Here is a 23,033-nt window from a genome sequence, read left to right on the forward strand (position 1 = left end):
ACTTAGCCCTACGTGGCAGGACACTCTATGTCTGGGACTTTCATGAGGCCAGGGGCTATGTTCTGTTCACCGCAGTCTCCCCGGCTCCTAGAACAGTGCCTGGCGCACGGGGCTGCTCAATAAATGTTTGTTGAATGACTAAATGAAAGCGGTTGCTATATGCCCCGAACAAAGCAGGGCACTTGTTAGGGATGGTTAGTGTTTACTGAGGTCACATCACGTGTCAGGCATGGTTCTAAGCGCTTTACCCGCATTATCTCATTTGACATGTGATGGCTGGCCTCCAAGATGGCCTCCTATGATCCTTGACACATGGAATCCATGCCTTTGTGTAGTTCCCTCCCATCCTGAGCCGGGTCGATAGGTGTAACAAATAGGATATTATGAAAATGAAGGAATATGGCTTTTTTCTTTTTCTTTTTTTTTGCTTCCCACAAGAAGTGTATTATGTCTTTTTTTTTAATTTTTTTAAACTTTTTATTTATTTTTGGGACAGAGAGAGACAGAGCATGAACGGGGGAGGGGCAGAGAGAGAGGGAGACACAGAATCGGAAACAGGCTCCAGGCTCTGAGCCATCAGCCCAGAGCCCGACGCGGGGCTCGAACTCACGGACCGCGAGATCGTGACCTGAGCTGAAGTCGGCCGCTTAACCGACTGAGCCACCCAGGCGCCCCATGAAGTGTATTATGTCTTCAAGACACTACAATGTAGGCTCTTCTCCCAGAGAAGGATCTTTCCGGCCCAGGGAGCCATCACCCAGATGAGTGGCTCGTTTGTCATTCTCATAAGCAGCCGGATTCTTCCGCTTGGCTTTCACAAACTCCTGGGTCCCCCGTGTGTAGACAGGATAAAACGCTACAAATGGCAGCACGACATCCAGGATGCATGCCCGAGTGTGGCAACGCATGCTGGGGATGGCCTTGCCGTAGTGGTGCGGGAAGGCGGTGCTCGCAGGGCAACAAGGCTGTAGGTGGTCACGTGCTGCACCCGTGTCAGATCCCGGAACTCGTGGCCCAGGGTTGCGGCAATGCCTCAGTCCCGCACAGGGGTCACTCTGCCCTCCCCGGTCGTGGGGACCACTGTCCGTCTGAAGGAGGGAGGCTGGGCCATAAAACATACCATGGCTCCTGCCTTGCTCTCCAGGATCATCTGCTCTTGGGAAAGCCAGCAGCCATGTTTCAAGGACACTCAAGTAGCCCTTCCGGGAGGCACAGGTGGCAAGGAATTTAGACATCCCGCAAAGCAGCGCCAACCAGGTATAGGAGTAGCTTTCTCGAAGGCTGATCTTCCACCCTGGTCAAGCCTTCAGATGACTGAAGCCTCAGCTAACATCTTCACTAAAACCGCTGAGAGACTTTGATGAGCCAAAACCACCTAAGAAGCTCCTGAATTCTTAAACCCCGGACACTGTGTGAGATCTACATGTTTGTTGTTGTTCTGAGCCCCTAAATTTTGGGGTAACTTGTTAGACATCAATAACCAGGAACTGAGACAGATCCTCAAAAGAGCCTTACGAAGGAGGGACCATCACGATCACCGTTGTACAGAGAAGGAAGCTAAGGCCCAGAGAGGGGAGATCTTGTCCAGGGTCACGTACATCATGAACAGCGGGCCTGAACCCAGTTTTGAATGATCAAGGAGTTTCCCCACGGGGTTGAAGGATGTCCAAAGTGACTGCCAGCTCTGCCCTTGAAGGCCCAAGGGTAGGACAAGAACACCTGAAAGAAAATATCTGCCCTCAATACACATTTGTGCAGGTAACCTCAGGGCTGAAGGGACCACAACCATCAAAAGCCAGCAATGGTCACCAGAGGAAAACAAGGCAACAGAAGTGAAAATCAGCAGAAACAGACACTCAGAGTTCAGATGGCAATATTACCAGACACAGATCAGGGCACCTGGGTGGCTCAGTTGGTTAAGGGAAATCAAGAGTCAGCCACTCAACCAACTGAGGCACCCAGGCACCCCAGTAGTATATGCTTTAGAAAAAAAAAAAAAATGAAGCCAGGAAGGAGGATCTAAAATGCTGGAAGGGGGAATCTGGGTGGCTCAGTCAGTTAAGTGTCCAACCTCGACTCAGGTCACAATCTTGTGGCTGGTGGGTTTGAGCCCCACATTGGGCTCTGTGCTGACAACTCAGATTCGGATTCTGGAACCTGCTTCGGATTCTGTGTCTCCCTCTCTCTCTGCTCCTCCCCGCTCACACTCTGTCTTTGTCTGTCTCTCTCAGGAAATAAACATTAAAAAAAATTAAATGCTGGATGTATGTGGGTATATGAAATTTCAGATTGAGTGAACAGGGAAGAGTTTTGGGTAACGACTAAACTAAAGGGAGAGAGCAAGCCATGACGATACTGGGGTTATGGCACATGCAAAGATCCCGAGGTGGAGTGTGTCTGCCTTATTCCAGGACCTAGGAGGCCAGTGGGTTTGAGTGGAGTGAGCCATGGGTTGAACATTCCTCCCGGAAGTGGAGTGGGGAATCCAGGAAGGGGAGCTCTGACAGGTACCACTGCGGAGGTCTATTACGGGAAGAATTGTCAATTACATACCCCAACAGAGTCCTCAACAGGAAAGACTCAACTACAAGCCCAACAGGGAAAAGATGTGCATTGGATCTCCTACAAGAAATTCACTACTTCTGTAACTCAGCCAGTGAGAAAGTGTCATCACCCTGAACTCTTGCTTTTCTCCAATGGACTTTGGCTCAAAACATGCCTCCCAATTCCCTCCATCTCAGTAATGTTTCTATGCGTTGTTAGATTTGCCCATGGTTTTTCACAGCTTGAATGTCCCAAACTGCAACTCTTGGCTATTCCTGAATAACCCCCCCCCCTTTTTTTTTTTTGGAAAATAACTGGCTGTTTTATTTTTTAGGCTTAAAGTAGTAAGAGGAGGGGAGGCAGTTTGCAGCTGTGGAGAGGATCTCGGTTTTTACTTTGCTATGAGAGTGTTGGGAAGAACCGGGAGTGTTTTGAGGAGTGACGCGGTTTGATTTACACTCTAGGGACTGTCTGGCAGCGGGCTGGGGCCCTGTTGGGGCCAAAAGGAGAAGCAAGGAGCCTAATGCGGATAGAGCCTCGGTTTGTGTTTCGCAAACGGAGCTGAGGATGGGGCTGACCCTCCTGGGTGCCGGTGAGTATGCAGGGCTGAGCCCCGCCCCCATACCGTCCAATCCCCGCCCCCGGCGGCCACTGCCCCGCCCCTCCCCTCCAGACCCGCCCCCCGCCCCTTCCCGTGGCGGTGCGGGCGCGGCCTGCCGGGTGAGTGAGGGTCGGGGAGTCCCGGATCAGCCCAACAGGGGTCACCCCGGTCAAGGTCCTTGAGCACCACGGACCACCGCGACCCCGGCGCAGGGCGGGCGCCGCCGGGGACTGCGTAGGTGCCAGTCGCCGCCGGGTGTGCCGGGCGGTTGAGGGGGAGGGTGTCCGGATGTCCCGACAGTCTGCTGCCCCACTTCCGGGGCCTCCACTTTCACTTTCCCTTTCGCTGTAGCTGCTCTCCTCCCCTCCCGACTGTCTGGGGCCGCCCCGCCAGGGGAGGGAGTGTGGCTGCAATCCCCGGCGCCAGGGGTGTTCCCAGAAGCGAGAAGTTGGGGGGAGGGCCCTCCCCAGGGACTAACAGCGCCCGGCTGTGCGGCATCACCCTCATCCCTGCACCAGGTCTGTCCCGCTTCCTCTGTCGCCCATTGTGGGCTTGGCTCGGTGCCCTTTGCCCTTTCACCTCCCACGCAGGGTCCCAGCCCGTTCCCATACCCGGTCTCCGGTGCTTGTGATGTTACCCGATTCCATCCGGGGACACCAAGGCATAAAGAGGGTTCGGGCCGGGCCGGAGGCCAGCGGCCGGGACTGAATTACTTGTGGTCATCCGCCCTCTCCCAGGTGACCCAGGGATAGCATTTCTCCGGAGCTGCTGCCCCCGCCTGGGGGCATGGGCGCAACCACGCCAGATGGACGAGAAGACCAAGAAAGGTGGGCACAGCCTGGAAGCGGCTGGGAAACTTCCTTTAGGCGGTGGGCCCCGGCAGGACCTGGCCTCCCCTGCCCTGAAGGGTGGGAGAGGTGGCTTTAACCGCACCCTCCCTCTATCCACCTGCCCCTCAGTTTCCTTCTTTGGGGCCTGGTTGCTTCCAGGGGCTGGTCCTTCAACTATGGCGTGTCCCTGAGGCCACCACGAGCCAGCACTGTGTTGTGATGGGGGTGGAGAGCTCCCAGAGAACACAGGAGATCTCTCAGGCTGGTGCAGGAGACAGATCTCAGTTGACCTAAATACCAGGGGTCCTTGCGCCCCCTCTTGCCCCCTCCACCCAGCATTGTAGAACATGTCAGGTCATGTCATCACCCTGCTCAAAACCCACCCCGTGTCCCTCTGTGTTCTTAGGCCAGAGCCCTCGGTTAGCCCACAGTTCCCTTCTGGCTTCACTGACCTCACAGTCTTACCCCATTCACCCCCTTGTTCATTCTGATGGAGCCCCACTGGCTTCTTTCTGTTCCCATCCAATCATTTCTGGCTCAAGGCCTTTGCCCTGACCTTTCTCTCCACCAGGAATACTCTTCCCTAACCGGGTTTGGACACATCTGGCTTCTCCTGGTCTCAGCTTCAGTGTCCCCTCCTCCTAGAGGCCTTCCCTGATCTCCTTATGCTGTTTATTTCCTTGCCAGCGTGGATCACAACCTGAATTTTTTTCTGCTGTCTATCTCCTTGCTGGGCCGGGAGGTCTGTCAGCACAGGGACCCGTTTATCTTATTCACTGCCGAATCCCAGTTTCTGGGACAGCGGCTGGTACACAGTAGGAGCTCAGTAAATCCTTGTCACATAAATGAATGGAAGTTTGGGGGCCTGGGAGTCTGAAGGACAAATAGAACTACATGAACAGGGAGGGGGAATGGGGAGTATCAGAGAAAGGGATTTTTAAGCTGGGTGCTGAAGGATATGTAGGAGTTCACCAGGGAGACAGAGGAAGCAGTAGGTGCAAGGGACCACCACCTCCCTCTCCCTCAGCTCCTGGAAAATAAACCGTGTGCTAACCTGCTTCCATTGTACTGGATTTCAGCCGAGGAGATGGCCCTCAGACTCACCCGAGCAGTGGCAGGCGGGGATGAACACGTGGCAGTGCAGTGTGCCATCTGGCTGGCGGAGCAACGGGTGCCCCTGAGTGTGCAACTGAAGCCTGAGGTCTCCCCAACACAGGACATCAGGTGAGGAGGGCACGACTGGCCTAAGTCTTAGGGCTTCCTGGAACCCAGTGGGCCGCAGTATATTCTTGCCGGTTATTCTCCTTTTAAAAAATTTTTTAATGTTTATTCATCTTTGAGAGACAGAGCATGAGCGGGGGAGGGGCAGAGAGAGGGAGACACAGAATCTGAAACAGGCTCCAGGCTCTGAGCTGTCAGCACAGAGCCCAACACGGGGCTTGAACTCATGAAACCGTGAGATCATGACCTGAGCCGAAGTCGGACGCTCAACCGACTGAGCCACCCAGGCGCCCCTCTCGCCAGTTATTCTTTTTTTTTTTTTTTTTTTTTTAAATTTTTTTTTTTTCAACGTTTATTTATTTTTGGGACAGAGAGAGACAGAGCATGAACGGGGGAGGGGCAGAGAGAGAGGGAGACACAGAATCGGAAGCAGGCTCCAGGCTCTGAGCCATCAGCCCAGAGCCCGATGCGGGGCTCGAACTCACGGACCGCGAGATCATGACCTGGCTGAAGTCGGACGCTTAACCGACTGCGCCACCCAGGCGCCCCTCGCCAGTTATTCTTAATGGCAGGTTCTGGTGTCAGGAGACCTAGCTTCAAACCCGAGCTCTGTCTGTCATCCACTGTGAGATCTATAGCAAGTCACTTCACCTCTCAGAATTTCCAGAGGTTTTTTGATTTTAAAAATGAGGCAATAATAGTAAGCCATCTCATAGGATTATTAGAAGGTGTATTAGAATGTTAGTCCTCGGAGGGGCGCCTGGGTGGCGCAGTCGGTTAAGCGTCCGACTTCAGCCAGGTCACAATCTCGCGGTCCGTGAGTTCGAGCCCCGCGTCGGGCTCTGGGCTGATGGCTCGGAGCCTGGAGCCTGTTTCCGATTCTGTGTCTCCCTCTCTCTCTGCCCCTCGCCCGTTCATGCTCTGTCTCTCTCTGTCTCAAAAATAAAATAAAACGTTAAAAAAAAAAAAAAAAAAGAATGTTAGTCCTCGGGGCTCCCGGGTGGCTTAGTCGGTTAAGTGTCCGACTTCGGCTCAGGTCACAATCTCCTGGTTTGCGAGTTCGAGCCCGGTGTTGGGTTCTGTGCTGACAGCTCAGAGCCTGGAGCCTGCTGGGTATTCTGTGTCTCCCTCTCTCTCTGCCCTTCCCCTGCTCGTGCTCTGTCTCTCTCTCTTTTTCCAAAAATAAGTAAACATTAAAAAAAAAAAACAACACATATAGAATGTTAGTCCTCATATAACAGAAAAAACATAGTAATGGTGGCATAAATAAATTTGGTGGCAGGCAGTCTGTACGTGGGGGCTGTGCTTCCTGTAGGTCCCCGGAGACTCAGGCTTCTGTTTTGTTGCTCTGCCATTCATGGGCTCCATTCTGCGGTTCGCTTCATGGTCTAAAATGGCTGTTCCAGCTCCGGCCATCCCATCAGCATTCTTGCCGGTAGGGAGGAAGGTGTGGTGTCTCCCAGCCAGATGGGGGCCCCCAAATGTGGGGCGACCCAGTTGGGTAGAAGCTGGCTGTGCAGGCGCAGAACAAAAGAGATAGAACTGTATTGAAGACACCACCAGGGAGCGGTGGGCAGGACAGCAAAGCAGGGACTGTCTGTGGGGGGCTAGAGCTACAGGGGAGAATGAGAGAATATGGGGACGTTTGGAGTTTCCCCTTTTTTGGCCACTGTGCCTGGTGTGAGTGACCCCTTTGTCAGCGGGGGCTTAGGGATATTTCGAGGTGGGTCGCTTAATGAGCCTGTTTGCATTCAGCGCGGTGATGGTCGCTGTGGCCCCTTCTGTCTGTCTTAACTCAAGTTGCCGTTCAAGCCTGTTGGCCAAAAGCGGCCTCTGCAGAAGGGAAGAGGGACCCCCGCTCCCACCCTTGAGGGCACAGCTCAGAGAGTTGCACACACTTCTTCCACTCAATTCCTGCGGACCAGAAGGTATTCTCACAGCCACGCTCTGCTTGAAGGGAGGCTACGAAACACGACCAGGCATCCAACTAGAACTCAGGGTTTCTGTTAGCAAGTAGAGGCAAGGGAGAACGGAGGCTGGTCATCTTTCCCCAGGAGACTGAATTGCTCTCGGAATGCTTAGCACAATGCCTGGCACATGTCACTCACTCAGTGAATCGTGGTGCTTATCTTCCCCCCTCCCACCTGCTTTTTCACTGCTGCCTAGTAACTTTCCATCGCCTTGTAAAGGACCGCAGTCCGTGCTTTTATTTGTAGTCTCTGCTCGTCTCCCTCCCTTTCCCCAACCCCAGCCTTAGGCAGCCGCGAATCTACTTTTATCTCCAGGGACTTGCCTAGTCTGGACATTTCGCAGAAATGGAATCATACCGCATGTGGCCTCTTGTGTCCGGCTCCTTTCACTTAGCATCCTGTTTTCTCGATTCACCCGTGTGGTGGCGCGTATCAGAACTTTATTCCTTTCTGTTGCTCGATGATAATGTATTGTACGAATATACCACATTTTCTCTATTAATCATTTGATGGACATTTGGGGTTTTCCCGCTTGGGGGCTAACGTGAATAATGATGCTGTGAACATTCGTGCCCAATCTTCTTTTTGAGTTTTACCGAGTTATAATGGACACAGGACATTGTATTAGTTTAAGGTGTTGTGATCTTGTGAACTATAATAAGGAATATTTTCTTGGTCTTTGTCCTTTCCTGGCACAGAGCTCCTTGGAACTTCTTACGTTTTTTCGAGTGGTGAAGGTGCCTTTTGTTGTGCAAATGAGGTGACCTTTGGAACCTCCCTAGATCACCTAAGGATGGGGGCCGGATGGGGGCCGCTGCTCACCAGAGAAACCAGCCAGTGTGATTAGAGGGTTGGAGTGTTCAGTCCCATCCCCCTGACCTCCTGGGAGGGGACGGGGACTGGAGGTAGAATCAGTCCCCAGTGGCAATGGTTTCATCAGTCACGCCTATGTAATGAGATTTTCATAAAAACTGAAAAGGGCGGGGTTCACAGAGCTTCTGGGTTGGTGAACACGTGGAGATCTGGGGACGCTAGAGCACTCCAGAGGGCAGGGAAGCTACCACCCTTTCCCGGATGGTATGCCTCGCACTGTGCATCTCTTCCAGATTCTTCCATCGGGCTGTCCCCGAATTATGTCCTTCCATAACAAACCAGTGGTCTCGTAAGCAAAATGTTTGAGTTCTGTGAACTGCTCTAGCAAATTAACGGAATCCCAGGAGTGGGCTGTTGGAACTCCCGATTCTGTATCCCATGACGCAGTACCGGCTTACGACTGCCATTTGAGAGGGGGCGGTCTCGTAGGACTGAGTCCTCAAGCTGCGGGCACTGCTGCTGTTTCTGGGTAGATTGGGTCAGAATTGAGTTGAAATGGAGGACGCCCTGCTGGTGCCTGAGAATTGCAGGAGCCTGCCTCTTCCCATCCACACGTTGGAAATCGAGTCTCAGAACCAGTTTAGATGCACAACATAATGACTTGGTACATGTATGTAATTGTGCAGTGATGAACACAGTAAGTTAACATCCATTGCCTCACATACTTACGTATTATTTTTTTAAGTATTCTCTATACCCCACATGGGGTTTGAATTCACCACCCTGGGATCGAGAGTCACATGCTCTACCAACTGAGCCAGCCAGCCACCCTTATTATTATTATTTTTTGCAATGAGAGCTTTTAGGATTTATTGCCTGCAGTATTCAGATACATGAGGCAGAAATGTTAACGATAGTCACCATGCCTGTACATTACCTCCCTATGACTTGCTTATTAACCTCAATACCATTATCACATCTAAAAAATTAAGAATAATCCCTTAAAATCCCCTAATACAGTTTATAGTATAATTTCCCTGATTATCTCATTGACAGTTTTTATAGTTGGGTTATTCCAATTAGGAGCCAGAGAAGATCTACACGGATCCTTTCTTTCTTTCTTTCTTTCTTTCTTTTTTAAACATTTATTTATTTATTTATTTTTTTATTTAAAAAAAAAATTTTTTTTTTTCAGCGTTTATTTTTTTGGGGGACAGAGAGAGACAAAGCATGAACAGGGGAGGGGCAGAGAGAGAGGGAGACACAGAATCGGAAACAGGCTCCAGGCTCTGAGCCATCAGCCCAGAGCCTGATGCGGGGCTCGAACTCCCGGACCGCGAGATCGTGACCTGGCTGAAGTCGGACGCTTAACCGACTGCGCCACCCAGGCACCCCGACATTTATTTATTTTTGAGAGACAGAGCATGAGCAGGGGAGGGGGAGAGAGAGAGGGAGACACAGAATCCGAAGCAGGCTCCAGGCTCTGAGCTGTTTGTTAGCACAGAGCCCGATGCGGGGCTCGAACTCATGAACTGCGAGACCATGATCTGAGCCGGAGTTGGACGCTCAACCGACTGAGCCACCCAGGCGCCCCGACATGTATCCTTTCTTAATCTTGTCTTTTTAATTCCTCCTCTTTATTTTTATGCCATTAATTTAAGAACCTTGGTCTTGGACCTCCAGAATTCCCCCACATGCTGGATTTATTAACTGCCACCTCGGGGTGTCATTTAAGTATCTCCAGTTTTTCTTGTGAACTTGTAGTTGGATCTAAAGGTTAGGTTAGTCCGGAGTCACTTTGTACATTTCCAGGAACTCGTCCTCATTTACTGATTATTTCTTGCTGTTCTTGTTCTGTGCTCTGATGTGTCTGTGTCCTTTGGGATCCAGTTCTGGTTTTTTTCATCGTAGCCCTTCCCTTTCATGCTTTTGATCTTCCAGAAATGTTGAAGGGTCCTTCCTTGAGAAAGCTGGTGTTTCTCTGGAATAACACTGGGTTGAAGTCCTGCCTCTCACAGTCTCAGTGTTACTTGGTAGCCTCAGCGTAACCTGTCCGTGCCTCGTGCATTTATCTGTAAAACAGCAGTGACAATAGTATCTACCTCCTGGGTTTGTGGAGAGGATTAAATGGGCTAAAACATACTAAGTGCTGGGGCGCCTGGGTGGCTCAGTCGGTTAAGCGTCCGTCTTCGACTCAGGTCACGATCTCGCGGTTTGTGCGTTCAAGCCCCGCATCGGGTTCTGTGCTGACAGCTCGGAGCCCGGAGCCTGCTTCGGATTCTGTATCTCCTCCTCTCTCTGCCCCTCCCCGGCTCATGCTCTGTCTCTCAATAATAAATAAATGTTTAAAAAAATTTTAAAAAAGAAACATATTTAGTGCTTTGAAGCATCGTGGCATATAGTAAATAACAACGATTGGTGGTTTGGCTAAAGAGCAAAGGAGGGAATGACAGGAGGCTGGAGAGTAGGGAGGGGCCCGGATCACGGAGGCCCTCGTGTGCCGCAGTGAGTCCGGATTGGATTCTCAGAAGAGCGTGGAGCCACCGCAGGGGTTTAAGCAGCGGGTTCTGACTCAGGAGGAAGCACAGGGCTGCGGGAATCCAGGAAAGGCCTCCTAACCCAGGCTGGGCGTCTGTGGGCACGTGCGTGTGTATATGTACACGTGCAGCTGCGTGCACAAGCGTGCAGACAGGTACGTGCCAGCAGCTGGTGGCTGAGGTTGGACCTGTGACCTTCTCCGCAGGCTGTGGGTGAGTGTGGAGGATGCTCAGATGCACACAGTCACCATCTGGCTCACAGTGCGTCCGGACATGACAGTGGCTTCCCTCAAGGACATGGTGAGTTGGGGGGGGGGGTGCAGGCGGAAGTGGAGGGGGTACACGAAAGGGAAACATCAGGGCAGACGCTTCCCATTTTACGTCCGCTTTTCTTTACTCTGGTCCTCCCTTTCCCCTCTCCCTCTCTCCATGTCCCCGCCAGGTATTCCTGGACTACGGCTTTCCACCCGTCCTACAGCAGTGGGTCATTGGGCAGCGGCTGGCCCGGGACCAGGAAACCCTGCACTCCCATGGGGTGCGGCGGAATGGGGACAGCGCCTACCTCTACCTGCTGTCAGCCTGCAACACCTCACTTAACCCTCAGGAGCTGCAGCGGGAGAGGCAGTTGCGGATGCTGGAAGGTGAGACTCTGCCTCTGAGTGGCACGGGACTCATCTGAGGTCGCAGGGCAAGAGGGAGCAGAGTCCGTGGACTTTTGGTCAGGAACTCTCACCAGGAGGACCTTATCCATAGTGCACAAAGGACACCCCCCCGGAGGGAGCCATTTCTGGAGCCGGTGGTCTGGGGGAGAGGGGCTGAGTCCAGCCCCCGGCCCCAGCATTTATCAGCTGTGTGACCTTGGGCCAGGCCCTTCCTGTCTCCACTCCTCAGTTTCTAAATCTGTAAATTGGATACCATGATAATAATAGCATTTATTCTCAATTTTTAAAATTTTTATCTGGAAATAGTTCAGACACACAGAAAAGGTGCAAAGTTGTACAAAGAATTGCATAACAAATTCCCAAGGACCTTTCGCGTGTATTCCCCCAAATATTAACGTTTCACCACAACTGCTTTGCTTTATCATTCTCTATACACAACTGTTTTTATATGCATAAATACTTCTGTTTTCTGAACGGTTCTGAAGTGCAGACATGATGTATCCCTCTCCCCTAAAAATTTCAGTGTGCATTTTCTTTAAAATAGGGTCATTTTCTTACATTACCACATACAGCTACCAAATTTAGGAAACCAACAATGATAAAGTACTGTTATCTAATCCACACATGTTACCCAGATTTGACCAGTTGTCTCACTAATGTCCTTTATAGCAGGAGACCTGGCCATGGCGTCGTGTCTCCCAGGGTCTTTCAGTCTTTGGTGCCCTAGTCTTCCTGTGACTGTCCTGATACTTGAAGACTCCAGCCAGTTTTTTGTTTGTTTGTTTGTTTGTTTTTCCGCTTTTCTGTCCGATGGCCCTTCATGAATGGTGCAGATTCAGGATTTGGCAGGAGCAGGACAGAAGTGTTTGTTCTTCTAGGTGCATAACTTGAGCATAGGAGGCCTGTCTTTAGGCGGAGGGGTTTTAAGCCGGGAGCACGCGGGAGCATTCACGGGTGGAGGAGGGACTCTGACTTTGTGGGAGCCCGACACTCAGCCAGGTCTGGGCTCACCTGGGGAACCGAGCTGGAGACTCCCCCAGGGAGGAGGGAGAAGACGAAGGAGCGGAGCTGTGCGGGACGCGCGGCTGACACAGAATGTGCGCCAAGTGGGCTGCGTGGGTCTGGCACCCCCTAAATCCTCCTCCCTAGATCTGGGCTTCAAGGACCTCACGCTTCAGCCCCGGGGCCCCCTGGAGCCAGCCCCCACCAAGCCCGGAGCCCCCCAGGAGCCGGGGCGGGGCCAGCCCGAAGCCGCGCCCGAACCCCCGCCGGTAAGCCGCCCCCACCTCCGCGCGCGCCCTTGACCGCGCGCCCCGCCCCCGACTCCGCCTCCACGCTCCCGGACCCCTCCCCGCGCCGTGCTCAGCCCCACACCCTCCGACTCTGCCCCCAGGTGGGCTGGCAGTGCCCCGGCTGCACCTTCATTAACAAGCCCACGAGGCCTGGCTGCGAGATGTGCTGCCGGGCGCGGCCTGAGGCCTACCAGGTTCCCGCCTCGTACCAGCCGGACGAGGAGGAGAGAGCGCGCCTGGCGGGCGAGGAGGAGGCGCTGCGCCAGTACCAGCAGGTGGGCGCGGCGGCCTCGGACCAAACACCTGTGGACCGGGCGGGGAGGCGTACGGTGGGACGGGAGGCACCTCCGCATTGCCGCTCCAACCCCGTGGCTGCCTTGCCCCCTCCTGACCCCCCCGCTGCTGTTGACCCCGCACTTGACTGTGGCCCGCCCTCTCCTGGAGGTCTTAAGTGCTGAGACCCTGCTCCCAGGCTGTGATCACATGCCCCGCCCCCACTTCGGCTGTGGCTCCGCCCCTAGCTTTGACACACACCCACCGTGCACACGACTGCCCCAGGCTGTGACTCCCGCACCCTGTTTCCGACCACGCTCGTATCCACCTTCCCCTTATCCACCTGTGATAGTTACTGCTCCACTTAGACATGACCTCACCCTGGACCCTGCTACTCCCGACCCCCTCCCTCCCCGTTGGGGTTCACCCCTGGCTTCCTAGGAGCCTGGACCGGGCCCTTCACTGCTCCCTGTAAGATTGGCCCCGCCCTCTGTCCTGCCCCTTCCGTAGTTATGCCCCCCGATCCTGACACAAGCCCTGATTACACAGATGCCAGACCCTGAGTGTCCCCCATTCTGATTGGGTGCCCCCCACCTGCTTTCTCCTCGGACCCAGTGCTGCCCTTGCCCCACCCCAGCCATGACCTCATTCGTGGTCTTACCTACAACCTTGGCCCAGACCCCGTCCTCTCTCCGGTCTTGCTTTGCTCTCTAGCTTTATCACCACCCCCATACCCCTGACCCACTCTTTGACCTTGACGGGCTCCGACTCCACCACCCCCCGCCCTGCTTCTGGGCGGGGATGTGAACTCTCTTAAGACCCCCAGACTACCCCCTCAGACTCCTTCCCTTCACTATTGCCATCACTCCCTCTCGTGGCTTGACCCCTGGTTGCAGCTCCAACCTGCCTCTGCCTGGCCCGCCTCCTGTCACTGGCTTCCCCGCCTCCCCTCCTGCCCTGGCCCCATCCTTCCCATCATCTCGTCTCCCGCCCACTGCCAGGCCACCTCCACCCCCACCCAGGGATCCTGACTCTCCCCCAGCTTTGCCCCGCCTCCGGGGTCTGACCTGGCCCCCTGGTCCTGCCCCCTTCCTGGTCTGACCCTCCCCCGAGACCCTGACCCGCTCCGCGGCCCCGCCCCGTGTGCCCAGCGGAAGCAGCAGCAGCAGGAGGGAAACTACCTGCAACACGTCCAGCTGGATCAGAGGAGCCTGGTGCTGAACACCGAGCCCACCGAGTGCCCCGTGTGCTACTTGGTGCTGGCGCCCGGCGATGCCGTGGTGCTGCGTGAGTGTCTGCACGCCTTCTGCAGGTGCGGCCCCCAACCCCACCCCCAGCAACGCAGCGTTTGTCGCAGCCGCCGATTACCGGAGGGCTGAGAGTGGGTGGGGCCTGTGCGCTTACATCTCATTGGACGCTCACAAAAACCTGCGAGGTAGGCGCTGTCTCCCCATTTTGCAGAGGGGGAATGTGAGGTTCGGAGGCCAGCCGCTTGCTCAAGGCCACACTGCTCAGGCATTCTGGTTCCAGAGCCTGCGCCCTTTGCCGCTCTCTGCGGCAGGCCCAGCCAAGGGCACTGAGGCCCTAGCGCCGGCAGACTGAGCCAGCCCCGCTCTCCGCCTGGCTGGTGGGCAGACCGTCCTTCTCTGAGGCTCCGCCAGGCCACCGGTCCTGGGCTGTGCAGACCATGTCCGCCTTGACCACAGCGGACATTCGCACGGCCCCTGGGTGCCAGGGACTGTGCCAGGCCTGGGGATCCAGGAGGGAACAAAGCAGCTCAGTTCCTGCCTCCTTGGAGCTTACGTTCCGGTGGAGAGAGTCTGATATTAATCGAATAATCGCTGATGGAATTGTAAATTGTGTCAAATGCTAAGCACCAGCGGATTGTGATTAGTGGATTCTGATCAAAGAACAGGGGTCCTGCTCCAGGAGCGGGTCAGGAGAGCCCCTAAGGGGGTAGCATTTGAGCAGAGACCCGAGGGTCTGCTGCAGCGGTGTGCCTGGCCTGTCTGTGGCCAAGCAGGCATCGGTGTGGCTGGAGCAGAGATGGACCGAGAGATTAGTTAGAGAGGGCAAGTCCTCAGGGCTCTTGTGAGCCGTAGTGAGTCGAGCAGGTTTGTTCTGGGCGGATCCGGATGGGGGGCTGCTGGGGACTGTGAGGCCAGTGTGTTGGGAATGGTGTCGGAGGGCGAGGTGGGCCCAGGGATCCCGGGAAGGATGCTTCTGCTCTGCTCCAGGCAAGGAGTGATGGGGGCCTGGACCAGAGCAATGGGGGGTGGCTGTGGGGTGCACAGAAGTGGACGCTTTGGAGATGGGTTTATGGGAGGGATATGAAGGAAGAGGGGAATTGAAGAGAAGCCCACCTGGGGTCAGGCCTCACTACGTGAGGGGTGGAATCCAGGTGGATGGGGTTCAGGTGACCCTAACCTCCCCCTCCCGCCCTTCACCCCCTCCAGGGAGTGTCTGCAGGGCACCATCCGCAACAGCCAGGAGGCCGAGGTCTCCTGCCCCTTCATTGACAACACGTACTCGTGCTCGGGCAAGCTGCTGGAGAGGGAGATCCGGGCGGTAAGGCCAGGGGCGGAGGGCGCACCCTGAGCTGGCAGGTGGGGATGGGGTTGGGGGCACCGGTCTCAGCACACATTTATCCGGAGCCTTCTGTGTGGGCTGCTGAGGGCCAAGCAGTGAACAGGACGGGACTTGGGGGAAGTAGGCGGTAAAGAAAGCACTCCTGGGAAGGAAAGACAGCAGAGCCATTAAGAATGGGGAAATTCTGGGGCCATTGGCCTGGGTGACCTCCGGTCAGATCCTCACCCCGTGCCTTGGTGTTCTCATCTCAGCTAGGGTCGCAGTTAGCTTCTTCGAAGGTTGCAAAGAATATATAGTAGAGCGTGTGTGTAAAAGACTTCAGAGTAATGGGTGAGCCCTCACATCCGTTTGCTTTTGCCGCCTGACAAGTTGTCCCAGACGTAGTGTCTTCAAACAACCACTGTTTATTTAGTTCACGAATCTGCAAGTGAGTCATCGGGGTTGGACTTAGCCAGATGATTCTTCTAGCTCCAGCTGGGCCTGGCTGGTCCCATGTGGGTTTAGCCGGTGGATCAGCTGTCACGGGCTGATTTATGATGGCCTTATTTGCAATGGCGGGGCGGCTGGGCCTGTTTCCGCTTTGCTCTGTCACCCACCGGCAGGCTGGCCAGGGCCTGCTCCCGGGCTGGTGGCCTCCAGGGTCCCGGAGCAGCCAGCAGGGAGCTCCAGTGCAAGAGTGCTTGCCACGCGTCTGCTCTTTTTACTTGCTGCCATCCCCGTGAGCATGCTCGAGCCCGTAGTCCCCGCGAGGGCACCATCCAAGGGTGTGGAGTCAGGGAGACACGAATAAATCGGCGCCCTTTCTCCAGCAATCCATTCCGGTGTTGCACACATCGGCACGAGTGTGTTCGCTGTTACTATTATGATTATCATCAAGATCCCAGCCCTCTTGGAGTCTCCATTTCCCCACCTGGAAAATCGACTGCTGGGCCTGATTCGTGGTTCTTAAACTGCTCGGGACTGGCCTTCTCAGAATTGGGCATCTTGGGGTTCCCAGACCAAAACATGGAGGCAGGGTCAAAGTGGCTGAGGTCCAAATGGGAGACCCCCCCCCCCCCCCACAGGCACATCCGCAAGACCTCTGTACCTCCTGCCTCTCCCTTAGGATCCTGCTTCCCAGAACGTCCCTGACTGCACCAAGTATTTCCTGGAGCCCAAGGGGTCTACCTCTGCTCCAAAAGGGGAGGCAGAAAGGGTCGAACTTGGGGAGCTTCTCCCCACATCCAAGAACAGCCTCATTTTTATCTGTTGTCTGTGGGGCACCGGGGAAGGGTGGCTCTGGGTGGTTGCTGAGGCCTTCTCACTCGGGCCTGGAAAGGCCCCCAGACATAGAGTCCTTCCAGATGTCCCGGCACCCATGGTCATCATCCAGGGGTTTTTCCCTTGAGGTCCACCCCTGCCAAGGGCATTGTGATGGGGCCAGAGCTCCTTCCAGGGGGCCGCAGGGCCCTGTGCTTCCCCAGAGGCCTTGGGAGTTGACCCAAGACTCAGAATGCTCAGGTGTGGCAGAGGGAGAAAGGGGCAGAGATCAGCAGGGTGACGCAGTGGAGTTTATCTTTACAGAAAACCTGCCTAAACCACATAGAACCGACCGGAACAGAAATCAAAGAGAAAAGTCACCCACAGCCCCCGCATCCCAGAAAATCCCCGGATACATTTTTTCCGTTTCCCTGGGTGTCTGTGGGCAGACATGATTTTATTCCTTTTTAAATCAGCTTTACTAAGGTGAACTTTGCAGGCAATAAAAAGCACCCATTGTTAAGCATGCAGTTGGGTGAATTTTGACAGACGTAACTCTCGTAACCAGCCCGCAATCAACATGGGGAACGTAGGCATGATTTTTACTTGTGACCCGCATAGATACACCTTTTGCTATGTTGCTATAGAACCTTTCTGAGGATTATTATAAATCTCTATGGCATGTGTCCTGCTTATATCTCTTCTCTTAATAATTCCAGTTTCTCAGTTTGTAATGAATGCTTCAAGAACTTTTTGAATGGTGTCTCTTCTTGTACACTGTTTTCTTGGCATAAACCTGTAGATGGGGAGTGAGTCCTAAAGGGTCAGAGAAGTTTTGTTGAAACAATTGCCACACAGCTGTCTCCCAGTGTGATGTACCAGGATACTAGTTTAACCACATCTTCGCCAGCATTGCTGGTTATTATTTTTGTTCATTTTTACTTTTTTTTTTTTAAATTGTAGAATATACATAACAGAATTTCCCATTTTTACCATTTTTCTTTTCTTTTTTCCCCCCATTTTTACCATGTTAAGTGTACAGGTCTGTGGCATTAAGTACACTCACATTGTGCACCTATCACCACTGTCCATCTCCAGAACTTCTAATCCACTTTTTGAATGAGAGTTTTTATTTTTATTTAAAAAAAATTTTTTTTCAACGTTTTTTTATTTATTTTTGGGACAGAGAGAGACAGAGCATGAACGGGGGAGGGGCAGAGAGAGAGGGAGACACAGAATCGGAAACAGGCTCCAGGCTCCGAGCCATCAGCCCAGAGCCTGACGCGGGGCTCGAACTCACGGACCGCGAGATCGTGACCTGGCTGAAGTCGGACGCTTAACCGACTGCGCCACCCAGGGGCCCCGAAAGTTTTTATTTAAAAAAAATTTTTTTTTAATGCTTTTATTTTTGAGAGAGAAAGAGACAGAGTGCCAGCAGGGGAAGGGCAGAGAGAGAGAGGGGGAGACACAGAATCCGAAGCAGGCTCCAGGCTCTGAGCTGTTAGCACAGAGCCCGAGGCAGGGCTCAAACCCACGAACCGTGAGATCATGACCCGAGCCAAAGTTGGATGTTTAACCAACTGAGCCACCCAGGCGCCCCTTGAATGGAGTTTTTAAACACTGAGCAGGGCTGGGTTGGACTTCATGGTCGAGGGCTTCCTGGAGGATATTTGGTAGCTGGGAGGGCCCTCGTCAGCTGTTCTGAACCCCGAGCAAACAAGGTTGTGGCCTCTCGGCAGCTGCTGCCCCCCGAGGATTACCAGCGATTTCTGGACCTGGGCGTCTCCATCGCGGAAAACCGCAGTGCCTTCAGCTACCACTGCAAGACTCCGGACTGTAAGGGATGGTGCTTCTTTGAGGATGATGTCAACGAGTTTACCTGCCCAGTGTGCTTCCACGTCAACTGCCTGCTGTGTAAGGTGGGGACAGGGGCCCACGCTGTCCAGTCACCCTAGTCCTGCCAGGAGCTCACTGCACCTCGGTGCTTGTTCTCCTGGGAAGGAGCTGTGACCCCAGCCTGGTCGTTTCACCATGGACAGCCGCATGTCGATGGTGGGGCCTGGTCCGGGCCCCAAACTGAGCCTAACCCTTGGACCGAGCCCTGGCTTTCGGTGGAACCTCAGCCTAGCCTGAGCCTTGGCCCAAAACTGAGCCCTGATTCTGGCCTCCTGATAGAACCCCAGTCCCAGACCAACCCGCCCCTGGCCCCAAACTGATGCTCAACCCCTGTCCTGAATTGAGCCCGGACCCCAAACCCAGACAGTCTTGCCGGACCCTGACCTCAGGCCGCTCCCCGCCCTCATCGTCTCAGTGGTTGACCGCTAACGAGACTGGTCTCGAGACCAGACGAGACGATGCCCATCTCTGGTCTCTCCAGACTGGTCTGGAGCCTTCTCACATCGAGCCCCTCGCCCGCCACAGGCCATCCACGAGCAGATGAACTGCAAGGAGTACCAGGACGACCTGGCCCTGCGGGCCCAGAACGATGTGGCCGCCAGGCAGACAACAGAGATGCTCAGGGTGAGGCAGGGTCAAGGCTGAGGCCTGGGGATTTGGGTTCTGGGAGGGTTCGGTCCGCGGGTTGGGGGCTTCTCAGCTCTCAGAAAGGGCTGGTCACTGCCATCCAGAAGCGGGACTGGTTAGGACAAGCGGTCACGGGGTGAGCAGCGGGGAGCACGTCTACAAAAGGCAGAAGAGCGTAGGAGAGTGACCCCACACCCCCAGAGGGCCAGCCGGTTTGTCCCTGCGGTGGGCCAGGGGTCAGGGAGGGCTCCGGCCGGCAGCCGCCCCAGCCCGGCTGAAGGCTGGCACCTGCCGTGCCCCAGTCCATGCTGCAGCAGGGCGAGGCCATGCACTGCCCACAGTGCCGCATCGTGGTGCAGAAGAAGGACGGCTGTGACTGGATCCGCTGCACCGTCTGCCACACCGAAATCTGCTGGGTCACCAAGGGCCCACGCTGGGGGCCTGGGGTGAGTCTTGGGGGTGGGCGGGGGGAAGCAGAGGCTGGGGAGCATGACGGGGAGGCGCCCGTGGGCCTCCCCCCAGAGTGGGGAACAGCCCCTGGGCCAAATCCAACTCCCTGCCTGGATCCATCCAGTTTGTAAAGTGAGGACGGTTTTTACATTTTTTAAATGGTTGAAAAGTATGGAGAAAAGAAGTTGTTTGGTGTGACACGTGAAAATGATGCGAGACGCGAGTTTCACGTCCACAAGCAGCGTGTTCTGGGAGCACAGCCACGTGCATTCGTTGTGTACCGTCCGTGGCCGCTTTTGCACTACAAAGGCCGAGACCCGATGGCCCCAGACACCTGATGGAAGCGGCACTTTGCAGAAAAAGTTTGCTGACCGCACCCTAGAGGGCAGTGAGTGAGGATTCAGTCTGGGCTCAGAGGCAGAGCGGGTCCCCGGCTCTGGTGCACACCGGCTGTGTGGTTAGGCTGTTCTGAGCCTCGGTTTCTTCATCTGTGAAATGGAGATGATGGCAGGCGTGTTGCAGGCTTGTCCTCAAAACCAAATGAAAGCATGCAAGGGAAGGGCTCCGCCAAAGGCAGCTGTGTTTATCAGGGCTGAGTTCCTGGGGTCGGGGGCTCGTAGTTGCATCCAGGTGGACCCTGGGACGGACGGAGGCAGAGGGAGCGTCTCTCAAGCTGCCAATGTGCTGACCCACCCAGGATTTGCAGACAGCCATCACGTCCCTTGCCTGCTCTGGGTCTAGGGGAGCACAGACTGGGACCCTGTAATTAGGGGTGCTGCGGGAGCCCAGAAAGATCTTGACTGCCTCGGCCAGGTAGCTGAGGCCAAGAAAGCCATTCGTGGCAGGCGGCCCTGCCCGAGCGAAGGGCCAGAGTGGGGGTGTGCAGGGCTTTGAGGGTGTGATGGAGCAGCGGGGCGGGCTGGGGGCGGGGCACTGTTTTCACTGCCATGACCTTCTCTCCTCCCCATCCTCTAGGGCCCAGGAGACACCAGTGGGGGCTGCCGTTGCCGGGTGAATGGGATTCCTTGCCACCCCAGCTGTCAGAACTGCCACTAGCTGAGGATGGTCCGGTCCCCACGCTGACCCAGCCCCCCATCCATCCCCATGCTGCTGTGGGACAGGGCTGGTGCTTTGGCTCTCATTTGTGGCCTGGGAGATGCCCGTTGTGCTTGGCTGAGACGGAGGCCTTGTGGAGACCAAGGCCCCTGAGCTACGTGGATGGCTTTGTTTGCAAGGGATGTTGCAGCCTGAGCTCCCAGTGCGTGTTGTCCCTGGCTGCATCTGCCCCAGTGCCTTTGCCCTCCCTCTGGGGCTTGCTGGCCAGACCTCTCAGCTCTTCTCTGTGGCTCTTCGGAACTCTGCCTGACCCAGACTTAAACACGGCCCTGGCCAGAGGTCTTGCAGGATGGAATCTCTGAGAGCCTCGTGTGAGTCCACACTCGCTTCCACCACCCTCGTCTGCTGAACACGTGTAGCCCACCGCTTCGCCAGCGGCGTTGTGGGGCCGGCTTTTCCCTGCCTTTGCGGTCAGAGGCCTGGGGCCTCTTATAGAACTGCTGCTAGTCCTGTTCAGAGCCCCGAGAGAGACCTGGCGGTTTCTAAAGCACAGCCCATTGGGTTCATCGTCCACGGCTCCCTCTTTGCTGCTGTGTAAGCTAATTAAAATGGCTTTTCAGGAAGGGATGAGTATGATGTCGTGAGAGGGAGTGAAAGGGCGGTGGGCTGGGACCCTACACGCAGGCAGGATCCCCAGCCATCTGGGAATTGCAGCAGGAAATTGATAGGTTGGCCTCTGTCAGTGGTGGAGCGAAGGCGTGACGGAGCATTGGGGTCCTCGCTCCGTCTAGGCGCCCCTGTGCCCACCTTGAGGGGCAGGAAGCTCTTGGGCCAATCGCAACTGGACAGGCAGTTTGCAGGGTGGCAAGGGTGCACAGAGCAGAGTCTGACTGCAGCCAAGCAGAGAGGGTCAGGAGTACAAACGGAGGGGTGCGGGGCTGGCCCAGGTTCCGGCCTCCAGCACCTTCCGTGCCAGCGGGTGAAGGATCCTAGATGGGCAGGCTGCAAGTGCTCCCAACTGTGGGTCAAGTGCAGATGCCTCTACTCCCAAGGGGACAGCCCATTTCCGGGGGCCCTGACCACAGACAGCCCCGTGCCAGCTCACCAGGGCGGACTTGCAACCAAACCCCATGGGCTTTGGACTCGAGCCACCTGCCCGAGGACGCAGCAGGAGGCCCCGTGGACTTGTGGGACTTGCGGGACAGCCTGTCTCTCCCAGAGCAGGGGAAGACAAAAGGAAGCCCGCTGCTAAGAGCAGCTGCTGCTGGTATGGGCAGGAAGCGGAGGATGGGCTTCACAGCCCCTGCCGGAGGCGACACATCTTCCTTGAGGGTCTGGGGCGGGCATCAAAGCCACTCGCTTAAAAGGCAGGAAGCTGGAGGCAAGCCCACAGGCCTGCTGGCTCACAAAGGCTGCTGGGCAGATCCCAGCACATGGAAGTGTGGAGAAAACACTCCGAGCAACTGGAGGGCCTTTGTAAGGACAGAAATGAAGGCTGCAGGAGAAGGCGGGGCAGGGAAAGAAGATAAAGCCAGGCTGAGCCTCAGGCCCCATGGTCTCTTGGTCGGATTTGGCAAAAGCCTCCGGCCTGTTCTTCCCTGCAGGCACCGCCCGCTCCCTGGGTGAACTTGGGGGTCCTAGCTCCGGGCTGGCTAAAGGCGTTTATGGATCAATAAACGTTCACCCCCACCGAATTAAAACACTCCCAGCGCCTCACAGTTTGTACATTTCCACAAAGCTCGTCTCATTAAACCGCCCATGTGGGATGGGACTATCCCTATTTTACTGTTCTTGACATTGAGTCTCAGGGACGGTGCAACTCAGAGCAGCTCACACTGCCAGGAAGTGACACACCAGCCATCATGCCACCATTAGCTCTCTCACACCCAGTCCCAGCTCCCTTCTCTAGGGCTCAGAGCTGTCCCTGGCCTGAACCCCAAGTCCCCTTCCACTGGCATGACCTACTTCATCTCTATAAAACCACCACACTTTTTCCCAGTAAGCTCTACACCCGATGTGGGGCTCCAACTCACGACCCCTGAGATCAAGGGCGCACGTCCTCCAGCGGAGTCAGCCAGGCACCCCCACCCACACTTTAGTCGGTTGTTGTTTTTACACTATTTCCCCCTCTACTCGCCTATCACGTGGCATTTTCTGACACCGCTTCTCCAGTTCCCCAACACCAACTGGCCCAACAATACAACTCAATTCTGACACTACCTGGAGACCTCACAGGTTAACTCGGTCCCACTTCAGATGCAGCCGCAAATGGGGTGCCCAGGCTGCCCACACTTCTCTCCGGTCAACCACAAATTCAAGGGTTTCTACAACACCCCCTCGGGTTCAATACTTTGCTAGAAGGGCTCACAGAACACTTTACTTACATTTACCGACTATAAAGGATACAACTCCCCAAACTAAAATGGAAGAGAC

General features: G+C 55.1%; 1 protein-coding gene across 5 annotated transcripts; it reads left to right on the forward strand.

The window, feature by feature from the left end:
• Positions 1-3,232: 3,232 nt before the first annotated feature.
• Positions 3,233-21,223, forward strand: RBCK1 (RANBP2-type and C3HC4-type zinc finger containing 1). 5 transcript variants are annotated; one of them, XM_047068448.1, is made up of 13 exons: positions 3,233-3,264; positions 3,883-3,972; positions 5,055-5,199; positions 10,723-10,816; positions 10,959-11,157; positions 12,328-12,449; positions 12,572-12,745; positions 13,895-14,055; positions 15,200-15,311; positions 18,311-18,490; positions 18,993-19,091; positions 19,397-19,540; positions 20,520-21,223. In XM_047068448.1, the coding sequence occupies exons 2-13, from the start codon at positions 3,951-3,953 to the stop codon at positions 20,598-20,600; spliced, it is 1,533 nt and encodes a 510-aa protein (XP_046924404.1). In that variant the 5' UTR covers positions 3,233-3,264; positions 3,883-3,950; the 3' UTR covers positions 20,601-21,223. The 5 variants fall into 5 exon arrangements, with proteins under 5 accessions (XP_046924404.1, XP_046924403.1, XP_046924406.1 ...); XM_047068447.1 differs by lacking the exon at positions 3,233-3,264 and adding an exon at positions 3,279-3,379; XM_047068450.1 differs by lacking the exon at positions 3,233-3,264 and adding an exon at positions 3,456-3,663 and having other exon boundaries at positions 19,436-19,540.
• Positions 21,224-23,033: the final 1,810 nt, after the last annotated feature.

This window comes from Lynx rufus, unplaced genomic scaffold (assembly GCF_022079265.1).
Source record: "Lynx rufus isolate CCGP_SWC_20201006 ecotype Redwood Valley unplaced genomic scaffold, mLynRuf1.p SCAF_8, whole genome shotgun sequence".
In the NCBI taxonomy this organism is placed as follows: Eukaryota; Metazoa; Chordata; class Mammalia; order Carnivora; family Felidae; genus Lynx; species Lynx rufus.